This window comes from Pogoniulus pusillus, chromosome 3 (assembly GCF_015220805.1).
Source record: "Pogoniulus pusillus isolate bPogPus1 chromosome 3, bPogPus1.pri, whole genome shotgun sequence".
Taxonomy (NCBI): domain Eukaryota; kingdom Metazoa; phylum Chordata; class Aves; order Piciformes; family Lybiidae; genus Pogoniulus; species Pogoniulus pusillus.
The window spans coordinates 27,322,977-27,336,535 of NC_087266.1; the positions used below are offsets into that span (position 1 = coordinate 27,322,977).

At 41.0% G+C, this 13,559-nt stretch overlaps 1 protein-coding gene across 4 annotated transcripts in view; it reads right to left on the reverse strand.

The window, feature by feature from the left end:
- Window positions 1–9,703, reverse strand: part of CCDC169 (coiled-coil domain containing 169) — a 33,345-nt gene extending 23,642 nt beyond the window's left edge. For 2 of the 4 annotated variants that reach the window (XM_064140945.1, XM_064140964.1), the window contains exons 1-4: window positions 9,598–9,703; window positions 2,740–2,822; window positions 2,195–2,305; window positions 2,062–2,102 (exon numbers count right to left, since the gene is read on the reverse strand). In XM_064140945.1, the coding sequence (XP_063997015.1) occupies window positions 2,062–2,102; window positions 2,195–2,305; window positions 2,740–2,822; window positions 9,598–9,674 (312 nt within the window). In that variant the 5' untranslated portion in view covers window positions 9,675–9,703. Of the gene's footprint in view, window positions 1–2,061; window positions 2,103–2,194; window positions 2,306–2,739; window positions 2,823–4,220; window positions 4,350–9,597 lie in introns of those variants that run through there. The other 2 variants (XM_064140959.1, XM_064140950.1) reach the window with 2 other exon arrangements.
- Between the last annotated feature and the right edge of the window lie 3,856 nt (window positions 9,704–13,559).

Consider the following 13,559-nt stretch of genomic DNA (forward strand, 5'->3'; position numbering starts at 1 on the left):
CTCACAGAATCACAGAACTTCAGAGGTTGGAAGTGATCCCTAGAGATCATTGAGTCCAACCTTCCTAAGCAAGACCTCTAGAGTAGTTTGCACAGGAATGCATTCAGGCAGGTGGAGTCTTCTCTGGAGACTCCACAGTCTCTTTGGGCAGCCTGTTCCAGTGCTCAATTACCCTCACTGTAAAGAAGTTTCTCCTCAGGTTGAGGTGAAACTTTCTGTGTACCATTTTGTAGCCATTGCTCCTTTTCTTATCAGTGTGGACCACTGAAAAGAGATTGGCCCCAGCCACTTGACACCGTCACCGTCCCTGGAGCACTTCAAGGCAAGATTGGACGTGGCACTTGGTGCCATGGTCTAGCCTTGAGCTCTGTGGTAAAGGGTTGGACTTGATGATCTATGAGGTCTCTTCCAACCTTGGTGATACTGTGATACTGTGACACCCACCCCTATGATATTTATAGACATTCAAAAGATCACCTCCCAGTCTTTTCTTCTTCAGACTAAACAGCCCCAGGTTACTCAGTCTCTCTTCATAGGGGAGATGCTCAAATCCCCCAGTAATCCTCATCTCAGAATCTGACACAAGTCAGATGAAAATACCTCTGTAAGTGTAAGCAACTGGAATAAAAAGCATCAGAGCCCTGCCTCATAATGCTAATTATTTCTGCTCATGCTATAAGGCATTGTCTTTATCTACCTTACCTGTTTGTAAAAGTGGGTTAGAAACAAAAAGGAAAAAGCAGTCCTGAATCGGAAATTGTTTTCACTTCATGTACTACTTTTAAATAGACATACTATTTTTCCCTTGCCTTTTTCTCCTCATGATTGCAGAAAAAGATGTTTTATGCTTTGCTGAAAAACAGGTCCTGAAATATGAGTGTATTAAGGAATAAAACTTAGAAAATTAAACCAGATACTTCTTTCAATGTTGTAAAAATTTGAATGTATAATGAGGAATTTTCCTGGAACTGTATTATGCAAAACATTACTGCAACTACTCATCTACGTATCTCACAGATGGGACAAAACTGGGAGTAGTGGCTGATACACTAGAGGAATATGTTGCCATTCAGAGGGACCTTAACAGGCTGGACAAACAGGGAGAGAAGAATCACATGAAGTTCAGCCTGGGAGGGAGAAACGCAAAGTCCTGCCTCTGGGGAGAAATGATGAATACAATGAAGGCCAACTGGCTGGAAAGCATTTCGGCAAAGAATGACCTTGGGGTCCTGATGGCCAAGAAGATGAGCGCAAGCCAGTACTGTATTCTTGCTGCAAAGAAGGCCAATGTCCAGCCAGGCATCATTAAGAAGAACTGCTAGCAGGTTGAGGGAGATGATCCACCTCTTCTCTTCACTGGCAAGACATGTTTGAAGTGCTGGGTCCATTTCTAGACTCTCCAATACAAGAAAGATAGGGACTTGTTAGAGGAAGTCTAAAACAGGGCTATGAAGATGGCTAAGGGACTAGGAGCATGTGACATCTGAGGCTTAGACAGCTGGGACTGTTCAGTACGGAGAAGGCCCAGAGAGACCTCATCAATGTGTTTAAGTGGGAGGGAATGAATAAGAGAAAGCCAGGCTCTTCTGAGTGGTGACTAGTGACAAGACAAAGCCATAGGTACAACCTAAACACAAGAAATTCCATCTGGTCACAAGAAAACACTTTTTTTTTTTTCACTGCGAGAATGGTCAATTCTGAATGATGCCATGATTTTGCAACCAAGGTTTAATATTTTTCCACTTCTCCATTGAACTACTCCAGCTACTCCATCTCATATGCCTTACTGCAGGTTCAAACACACAACTTTCACTCACTCAAAAATTTAAGTACATGACTCCTCCTAACATTCAGGTCTTACATACCTCCTACTTAATGATTCTTCTCTGAACATTTATAAGCATCTGCATATCTGAAACAATAGAAAAGTAAGCAGGAATGATTGTTTTGACTTCTAGACCAGCCTGCTGATATTTTTGTCATGAAGAAACCCAAAGACTATACAAGTAATTCAATTACTCTGCAATTTGCTGTTGACCAACTAAATGCTACAGTACTCACCAAAGGCATTTGATCAAAGGCACGAACAATGGACAGTTTATCTATAAGTAAGCAGAAGATTTGAACCATTGGTATAACGTTAACATAGAATCACTAATTCTATTGGAAAATAGTTAAGAATATCCATTTCTACCTGATGGATTTCCACGAATAAGCTCCATCTTATATTGAAGAATATTAATCTGCCTTTCCAGCTGTCTATTCAATTCTACTTGTGTCTCATATCTGGTTTTCCATTCATTACCTTAAAAATAAGTAAGGAGTTATTCTATTTCCCAGATTACTTCATGTCATTTTAAGTAAAGATAGCATTTTTTCAAACTTTTCCCACTATTTTTTTTTTACTAACCTCCACTTAGTAAATCTCCTAATCCAAACCTCTGCTCAGAAGAGTTTGAAAATAAAAATGAAGGGAATTTTTTACTGGGTTTACTGTGGCCAGCATTTACCAACTCCATGAATTCATGTTATTCATTGCTTCATTAGTAATTAACCAAAACAGGCAACATGATGCATTCCTTAATTTCATATTTGCAACATCACACATATAATAGTCTAGTTTGAAAGAAAAAACTTAAATTTCTAAATAACATTTTCTATCTCTGTAGGGCATATGCAAAAGAACTAATTTTCTCTGCTTCTTAATCAATTAGCAAGGCTCTGTTGCTATTCACTTACCTTCATCTTCAACACTGCTAAGTCTTTTTTCCAGTTCTGCTATAGTGTTTCTCAGTTCAAACATTGAGATTTCAAGCATCTGCCTGTGGTGTTTAGAGAAGTCAATAAATCAGCTATTGCATTAATCCTATTATTAAAGAAAAATAGTATATTTTCAGATGAAGCATCTATTGGTCTTTCCTATGTAATTACATCATCTTGTCCATGCCTTTTTAATGCAATTTTCTCTATGGATACTACAGTGCCTTAAAATGAACAGAAGCATTTCAACTTTGTGAAAATAACCAATATTTCCTAAAATTTAATACTTGTCTAGCAAATCATCAGAATTAAACAAATGCAGAAAAGACACTGGCCTTAATTTTTTGTCTAAAAGAAGTCACTCAAGAAATACGTTTTTTTGGGGAAAAAATATGCTCAAGGGATATGCTATCTGAAATCCTGAATAAATTCTCCATTTTGATTGATTGATTGCTCAATGATTAGTAATCACTTCCTAAACTGTACCCATAGCAAAACTGATCAAAGCATAGCATGTATTACAACTATCAAAAAAAAAGAAAGTTAGTGATTGAAATGAGTGTAACATAAAAAATACAGAAGCTTAAAGCAAACATTTTTGTCAGTATTTCAAATTCAGCTTCGTGAGAAAAAATATTTTTGCCCCTTGATTGCTTTTGTACACTGGTCAGGCAGCCAGACAGCTGAAAACTACCACAGAAATCAGGCTCTTTCAGCTTTGAAAAGTATGATCAGAAGCAGAAGCTAGCAGAGGACTTTGATGAGAGCACAACCCACCTGCATGCATCAGACAACATGCTGAATGACTCTCATTCTTGTTAAGTAGTAAAATGGTAGTTCTGTGTGCTACATACAATGAATCATATGTTCTCATTAACTCCAACAGGAAATTGCTGCTAAGTAAATTATTTACCATATTTATGCTAACAGCCTGTTTCTTTTTTGTAGATGTATATGGAGACATATTCTGCCTGAGAGATCTCAGGAAGTCAGCCCACACCATCACAGGTGCAAACAAAACATAATCCACCACAATGAAAGAGCAGTTTAAGGCTTTGTCCTTTAACGTTGAATTTGGCAGGCAAACATTTTAAAAAACAATTAATGTTTTTTGGGTGACTGAAGTTTTCAGTGCCCAAATTGAGATACTTCAAAAGAACTGCAAACACAAATCCACAAATTATAATGCCTTTTAGAAAATGTTTTACAATACCAATGTGATGACAGATGTCTTTGAAATCCTGCTCTAGTTCATAAAAACATGCAAGATAGAAAATCATTGAGCTATCCTATTTTTTGGTGTTTTGTTGTTTGTTTGCTTTTTTTTATAAAGAGAATCTTCTATGTCAGGATGGTTATCTTTCCAAACACACTTATAACAAGAAATTCTCCTCAGGAAATAGTTAATAACCCCATGAAAAAATATGATGATAGAGCTGATTATTAAGAAATGGTACCACCTGTTGCACTCCTGGTCACATTCAGTTGGTGACATTTCCACAGCTTGAAACACCAGATTTCAACTGAAAGATGCAGAAGCAGAAGTGAATCAATCGGTCTTAAGAAACAGAAGAAGTACACCTGGAAGAATGATGGCTGAAGAGCTGAAATGGCAGAAGTATGTAGAGAAGAGTAATTTAAGGTAATTCAAGTAAGTTTTCAGTGCAAGAAGCAAAGTAGAGCCCACCAAGACAGATGTATTGAATTACAGGTGATGGCTGGTCTTCCTATCTCTCCTTGATCCATTGCTCTTTTTGTCCCTACAGATGTTAAATTAGAGGGAGGGGGAACAAAGGCAAAGAAATAATGAAAGTACTGGCAACTTGCAGGTGACAAAAGGGTGTGGTGAAAGCCTCAGCAAAAGATAGTCTTCAAACATGAATCAAAACTCCTAGATGCAGGAAAACCAAAGGAAATTCGATTGCTGCTACCTGTTTCCTCCCACTCCAAATAAAGGAGGTAGATAGCTACAAGAAAGACAAAACCTTATTACACTTCTGGTAGCATCCCAATACAAATAGATAAGGTTCCTCCAAAGCAGATTTTTATCAAACTCTCAGTGCTCGGAAAAGAGGAAATTTTGAGAACAGTGTTACAATGGGATTTTTTGAAGGAAGTAACACTGAAAATTAGACACAGTCAAACCTGTAACTAGAGCTGAGCTGTAACAAAATGAAATTGTTTTCCTTCTTAATGAAATCTACCTAAGTATTTACATAGATGCAGAGGGATAACACAGAAAGAATAAGTTCTTCATCCAATGTTTTCAGTTTTCAATTTCTGTTACTATTTCAAGACCTATATACAATATTTCTTACATTAGATTTTATAATTCTTCCTGCACTATTGCAAAGGTGCCAGTCAACTTCCAATTGTATTTTGTCTTGATGAAAATGTGTACAGAGATGATAAATTGTCAGGTGTCAGACTGTAATTGCCACACAGACAGAAAGCCTTAATTTTCTTTTGGCAACTGAAACCAATTGAAAAAAAATCTTATTATTGTCAAACGTCTAATACCCCAATTGCACGCAGAAGGTAGCCAGGGAGGAACCCCTCTATTTTAGTCTGTGTACATGGAGAAATAAATCACTTTGACTAGCTTGGAAAACTCTTCAGCTTATCAGAGTATTCTGCATTTCTGGAGTTACTGCCAATTGTGATAGGAGGTGATGGTCACACCATATTTCTGTTAGTTTACTGCAGCCATGTCTAGCTGCCTGCATGAAGAGAGACTTGTTCTGTACTTAGAGGGGTTTTGGTGTGACTCTGCCTGCAGTCTCAATGTGTCAAACAAAATTGGACATATTCAAACCTTACGAATCTCTCCCATGTCAATGGACAATTTATAGTCATCACAGAAGAATGTCTATAAATTCTAGAGGATCACATTTAAGTCATCAGGAGAACTTAACTACATCCTTACATACTAAGCATAATGAGTAAGCTCTTGTGAAGACAAGTGCAGTTCAAGTAAGAAGGCTGTGATTGAAATGACAATAGAAAAAAATTGCTAAGTTTCTTTCCAAAACAGCATAGAGGTGATATTTTACTTGAAAGTGACAACAACAAAGGACAAAGGCCATCTTCCTGAACCTTTGCTACCCAGATCTAGGTATCTGGTACATATATTAGGCAAAATGCTGCCTGAAGCTGTTTATTATAGCAGAGAAAAAAAACCACTGAAACATTACAGGAGAAGCTCAAGGCACACCACCATCAGTTCTAGGGTGTTAGCTCTGTAACATGGCAAACCTCTACTGATTCCCGTGGAAGACAAAATGTAGAGAACCTATGAATAAAGCAGAAACAATACTGTGCAGTGCACTAGGCACAACAGAGAAGTACTTAAAGCTACAGACTTCTGACACTTGCAGACAGAAGTGTGCTAGGAAAATTCTGCACCTTTCCTTGCTGCAAAAACCACAGAAGCTGTAATCTCACAAGCTGAATTAACACACAACTCCATCAACATTAGTGTGTACCTGACATGCATCAAAATATGGCTTTAAAATCTCTTTGCCTATTAAGAAGCATACTGCAATATTATATGTGTTCTCTCTCAGACAAGTATTTGCCATGACATTTCCCAATCAAACCTGTACTAAATCTTGTTTAAAGTAGTTCAGAGTCAGTTTAAGCTGACATTTATTAAAACTTTCAAAAGATTTCACAGTACTACATCCAGAGTCATTGAGAGTCAGCAGGTACTTTAGGTACAGACATGGATGATTCAATTTTACTCTTTGAAGTAAAAATCTAAGTGTTAAATGAGAGTGGTAGGTGGGCTGTCAGCAAACTGCCTAAATGTTACAATAATCATATAAGCCAGTAAAAAGACAAGGCCGTGAAGGGATGTAAACATCTATCTGCAAGATAGTCACTCTCAGTTTGCTTTATAGCCAATGGAGAGAACCAGGTAGTACCTAAAGTGCAAGTCATCTCGTGCTATACCAATCAGCCAAAGTAGGTCAGATGAATCACACCGTCAGAGCCCTTCCGTATTCACTGACTATACTTGCCACTGGTTTAGGTGTAGACATCTAACAAGCCAGGTCATTAACAGCAGGGTTGAATAAATAACTTCTGTGCAATTTGCAATAATGGCAGAGTCTATTTGTACATACAAGGAAATGAGTCCAGAATTTTCCTGGAGCAGCAAGTCTTTTTAGTGTCATGCCATCAAAATAAAGGTTTTATTAATTATATATCTTCTTTTCGCCAGCAAATAAATCACCACTTCATAACGTGTACAAGGCTTTGGTCCCAGTCTTGGAGATATTTCTCAGGAATATTAGCAAGAACTTAAGGTGCAAAAGAATCTATGATTTTACTAATAAAAAATAATAGTAACAATTTAAAAAATCAGAGCAGTGAATCACACAGAATCACAGAAACATGCAGGTTGAAAAAAACCCTCAGGATCACCAAGTCCAACCTATAACCCTACTCTACAAGATTCACCTTAAACCATATCCCTAAGCACCACATCCAAATGACCCTTAAATGCATCCAAGGTGGGTGAAACAAAGACAGGAATATTCTGCTTTTTCACCTGAATACCTAGAATATAAGAATTGTATCAGGTAAAAAAAAATTGGTGCATGCTGAGAATAATTGATATATTTCACTATCACATTATTGCTCAAGATACCTTAGTAAAAGGACATTTGGTTATGTGTTGATGCAAATAAATTCAAGGTGCTGTTTTGTGCCATTTTGAACAGAAAAGCTGCCTAACCAATTTGATTCTGCAAATATTGGCTTCCCCTTTTCCACTAGTGAATAAAAAAATTATAAAATTCACAATTGCAGGACTAATTTGAAGAGAATCTACACCTCAGTCACAGAAAGAAACATTGTCCAGAGGAGAAATCAGCATGGTTAGAATGCCGGAAAATGGTTTGGAAATTAAAAAATTAAGAGTCTGACTTAAGGCAGCATAGGAGCTTTTGACAGATTTCTAACTTTTCATTTATGGACATCATAAAGGCAATCATGTTCTTTAACACCAGGAAAAATGCTTAACTTCCTAAGAAAACTGGGAAAAAACATCAGAGAATAGCAGCAGTGCATGAACTCAGCAGTTATCAGAACACTGAAACATTTGCTGCTTAAGCAAAGAGACTAATTGGTAGCAATAACAAGTTCTCACCTTCTCTGCAAACTGCACTAAAGAGATGCTGTATCTTCTCTGTAGGTTTCAGAGATATTTACTGATAGCAGAGTTTTATTCCCAGATACATTCAATATTGTAGAAAGAAGTGTGTTTGAAGAGCACCTCATTGTCCATTTGATTTTTCTTCCCCTGAGCAGGCATGAACCCATGTGAAGTCTTCTCTGTTCTACCCCATCACGGCTTCTAAGCCCAGTATTCTAGTCTGGGCTTGGAAACATTTAATTTTCTTGACAGTAGCTCTCATGCTGCTGTTCTGCATTTGTGATGAAAATGGTGTTGATAATACATTGATCTTTTTGCTACTGCTAAGCAGTGCTTATAGATCACTGCTTTTTCCAGTTCTTACGCTGCCTTGCCAGCAGCCAGGCTGGGAATGCACAAGCAGATGGGATAGGCACAGTCAAAGCAGCTAACTCTGGCTGATAACAGCGCTACAGGCTGGAGACAGAGTGGCTGGAAAGTAGACAGGCAGAAAGGGATCTGGGGGTACTGCTAAATAGTAGGCTGAACCTGAGCCAGCAGTGTGCCCAGGAGGATAATTAAGGTTTTTCTTCCCCTGGTCAGGCCACACCTTGAGTACTGTGTCCAGTACCTCTGTTGAGGTACTGCAGTGTGTCCAGAGAAGGCTGACGAAACTGGTGAGAGGCCTGAAACACAGCCCTGTGAGGAGAGGCTGAGGGAACTGGGGGTGTGCAGCCTGAAGGAGGCTCAGAGGTGACCTCATTGCTGTCTACAACTACCTGAAGGGAGGCTGTAGCCAGGTGGGGGTTGGTCTCATCTCCCAGACAGCCAACAACAGAACAAGGGAACACAGTCTCAAGTTGCTCTGGAGGAGGTATAGGCTTGATATTAGGAGGAAGTTGTTGCCAGAGAGAGTGATTTGCCATTGGAACAGGCTGCCCAGGGAGGTGGTGGAGTCGCCATCCCTGGAAGTGTTCAAGAAAAGACTGGCTGAGGCACTTAGTGCCATGGTCTAGTTGACTGGACAGGGCTGGGTGACAGGTTGGACAGGATGATCTTGAAGGTCTCATCCAAACTGGTTAATTCTATGATTCCATACCATGTATGGTCATCTTCAGCAATAAAACCTGGAGGATTGGAGTTTGCTGGGGCTGTCTTGCTCAGGGATTGGCATTAGTCAGCTGGTGATGACAAAGAGGGCTCTTTCGCATTGCATGCTCTTCTCTGGTTTCTGTTTTCTTTCTTATTTTTCTCATTTATTTTTAATAACTTCCTAAACTGCCTTTATCTCAACCCAGAACTTCTATCACTTTCACCTTTCCGATTCTCTCCCTCGTTCCACTAGAGGATGAGTGAGCAGCTCAGCAGTGTTTTAGTGGCCCAGTGCTAACTCCCATGCCTCTTCAATACTGGCCTAATTTTTCACTCCAACGCCTTGTGCTGGGCCCAGCTGGGGCTTTGGCCAGCTGTTCCCACTGCCGCCACGCCCCGTGCCGCGGCAGCCCCGTGTTCCCGGCACAACCGGGCCGAGCTGCGGGACCTCGTGGGACGCACACACAGCCCGCGGGGCGCTCCGCACCCACCGCATCAGCCGGAGCACGCCCAGACAACTGCCTTTTTGCCGCAGGGAGGCGGCTCCTGTGAGCAGCTGGCCTCTGCGCTGCTCAGCTACGGCCCAGTCCTCGGCCGGAACTCACTTCTTCTGCCTCTCCCGCTCCAGCTCCAGCGCCAGGCGGTGGGGATCGCCTTCCTGGCTGCCGCCGTGTTCTCCCATGGCCCCGGCGTCCGGCGGCGGTGGCCGTTGCGCGGGTAACGGGAGCTGAGCGCCGGGCGGAAGCCTGAGGGAGTGGCGTGGCGTGGCGCAGCCCGCCCTCCGCGGCCGCGGTGTGGCCAGATTCGCTGTGGTCACGGAGACCAGGAGAGCTACCTCTAGAGGTGGACGGTCCCTCTGTCGTGGCAGCCGCCGAGGCTCTCCCCCTGCCCACGGAAAGCGGAGAGAGGGAAACGGGGCCTGGTAATCAGCATTGCTTTCATGGCCTGTGCCTTCACGTTCCATCTGCCAGCACTTGTACCAGCTCTCACCAGTCCCCGCTTTTAATGGGATTTTTTCTTCCTTTAGTCCAGGGAAATCCCTAGCATGTGCTTCAAGGCAGCGCCATAAATTAACGGGGAAAACACGATACTGTTTTGGCCCAGTTAAGGACTTTTGACTGTGTAGGATGAGTTGCTGGTGTGCTGAGCTTTCCATGACCTGGGAGGCACAAATGTGCCGGTTTTTGTTTCAGCACTTTACTTTGGGATGGAAAGTAGCAAGAGCTTTAAATAAATGACCTGCATGTGAAGGCAGGCTCAGCACAAGAAGGCCTGGTCCAGAAACACTGCCTACCATGTGTTCTAGCAGCCCTGGTCATTGTGCTCTGTGCCGCGCTGTAAGTAGTTTGCACGAAAGTGACTTTAGACAGGACAGAGAGCTTTTAATCAGTCTCATCACTGATCAAGTCAGTGTAGTCAGTCAATACATACTGGCTAATATTTAAACTGTCTTATAGTGGTCCAGATTCATACTTTAAAATGTCTGATGCTGCATGTGCTAGTTTGAGGCAGGCTAGAATGTTTTGATGAGAGAAAGTAGGTAATTGGCTATGAAAGGAAAACATGGTTGTGTCTCTTCTCTCACAGTCCCGCTGAGAACTACGGGAACAAGAAGAAAACATTAGATAACATTCTCCATTTTGTCTTCACTCTGCTTTTGCCTTCAGACCGAGCCACCTCTCCTTAATCTCACTGCCACTAACTTTGCTCCTTAACCTTTTGGCTGCACCTCTTTTCTTCCTGGGAACTGGGGTAAGGTTGAGAGGGGCAGGGAGAGGTTCAGGGGTGGTTAAGAGCCCCTCCTGGGGACTCAGGTTTCTGGAAGGGGAGTTGTGTTTCTGTATTACTTTTCCTTTGTATATTTCTGTATATAACTGTATATATTGTAAATAGCTGCTTGTATATTGTGCTGCTGTAAATAAATAGCTTCATTTATCTTCCCAGAGTCCGTCTGAGTTAGCTGGGGCATTTCCAAAAGTGTGGGGGGGTAAGTTACAGCCTAAACCACCACACTGCATTTTTCAAACAAGGAATTTCAGATCAGTTTGTAGCTTTCTCAATGTAAAGCTTAATGAGGTGGACTGAATTAGTCTAACACTGCAAGACTGGCATCATCTCTGTCAGGCTTTCCCTGTCATCTTCTCCAGCTTCTTCAATGCCAGTTCTGATATTTGTGCAACCCTCCAACAAGACAGTACAGCTCACGAAAATTAAAAAACTTACATCAGAAAAAGTGTTTAATGTTTGCAGTTTCTGCTGCTTAGTGAGATCAAATGGCTCACCAGCTGCTCAGAAAAGCATCAGAGCTGCTGTAATGGACAGGTGAATCTGGTGTGATTAGTGTGCAACTCCCACTTCATGAGACCTAGTGCTCACTAGAGGAGCTATCTCTTCACTTTCTCATAAAGGAGACAGACTGTAATTAATTTTGTTTTACTGTTATACTATATAAAAAAAATAGTATCTTAATGCAAGTGTGATGGTTTGGGGGTTACCCCGCCCCTCCCACACTTTGTATTTGCCCCAGCTAACTCAGACGGACCCTGGGAATATAGATGAAGCAATTTATTTACAGCTAGCAGAATTTACAAGCAGCTATTTACAATATATACAGTTATATACAATTATATACAGAAATATACAAAGGATAAACAATACAAAAGCACAACTCCCCTCCCAGAAACCTGAGTCCCCAGGAGGGGCTCTCAAACCACCCCAACACCTCCCCCCGGCCCTCTCAACCTTACCCCAGTTCTCAGGAAGAAAAGAGGTGCAGCCAAGAGGTTAGGGAGCAAGGTTAGTGGGAGCAGGGTTAATGAGATGTGTCTCGGTCTAAGGCAAAAGCAAGAGTGAGAGACAAAATGGAGAAAGTTTACTTCTTCTTCCCAGAGTTCTCAGCAAGACTGTGAGAAAAGTTGGCATCAATTGTTTTCATTTCACTGCCTGTTATCTAGTTCTTTTACCAAAACATTCTAGCCTGCTTCAAACTAGCACAGCAAGTAATTCTTTTTTGCACGAGTAGCAAGCCAAATGCAGTATTCCTACAGCCTGTTGGGTAACAGAAGTACTGCTTTCAAAGTTTAAAGCAAGGGTTATGTATTACATTTACTTCACACAGCATAAATAAGCATTTTCTTTAAAAATTTGCCCTGAAATTTTTACATTTTTGTCCTAAGATGCTAATGTGTGGCACTGAAATGGGCCAATCTAACACCTTACTGATGCTGCAACAGCAATGTCGCTAATCCAGCAAGACCTAGTGTCTAGGGTAGAACAGTAGGATGGCAAGTGAAAAGCTTGATTGTAAGAAGAAAAAGTAATTTTAATTTGTCTGATACAAATTAGAGCAGGAGGTGATTTTTGCCAGACTTGAGTTGTAACTAATGCTATCATCTAATCAGTGACTTCTCACATCAGGTGTGGATTGGATTCAAAATTGTCTGAAATACTTTAATCAAGAAACAAATTTAGAAGAGTGCTGCACTGTAACTACATTTAAATTTAGCCTCTCGTTTTGCATTCAGGATTTACCGAATGCCTTTTTAAGACACGTTCTATACCAAATCAATCATTTAAGTAATGAACTCAGGAGGTTGGCATTCATAACTCTGTACTAAGTCTTAACGGGAAAGATCTTAGCCAGTAACCCTTTTTTTTGTGAGTAACTACCTCAGGATTAACTTAACCAGCCTACCGAATAGGTCTCAATTGATGGGCACATTCAGAGCTCAGAAAGAGCTCTGGAATCACATTCAAGTCTGAGAACATCACAGGGTAACTCTCTGCCCCAGGACATGTTCTTTTCCTCCCAAGGAAACTTGGTGAATGCCACAATGTGGTTTGAAAACAGAACTTTGTACTTAAATATGTATCTTCAGATTATGTGAAGGCAATAAATAGCTAGAGTTGCTCAAAAACAAGGTAGACCAGTTGCTGAAGAACAAACGTTTGCATCATGTCATGAACTACTTCTTTGTACAAAACAATTTATCTATTACTGATGCTACAGAACTATGGCAACCAGCTGTGGGACAGGGGAAACTAGCAGATGTGGTATATTTTTACTTTACCAAGGACTTTGGTGTAGTCTCTCATACTACATTTACAGCCAAACTGGTGAGGTATAGGTTTGCATATATATTCCTCCTGCCTTTCCACCTTTTGTACCTTGTTTACTTTTGTAATGCTACTGTTGACAACTTCCACTTCGGTGCAAGTGTTTTTATTTACTCCTTTGGGGCAAGTGCTACATTGTCCTGAGCTGGAAGCTCAAACCAGGACAGCTGTTTATAAAGAATAAACTATTTCAGCTCAGGTATTGATTTGATAGTTAAGCAACCTGATTAGCCTGACAGCCATACTTGAAGCCTGATGGCCCAGACAATTTTCTGCAAAACCAGAATAGGCCATGGATTCAGCCTTGCAATGGGCTAGGCCTCACTAGTCAAAAAGCAGCCCCCAACCAGCAGCAAGGCTCCCTCCTGACCAGCAAAAGCAGCAGCCAGGAGTGTGCTTACTGGAAAGTCTGCCTCTTAAGTGGAGAAATATGCAGGAAAATGAAGGGAAT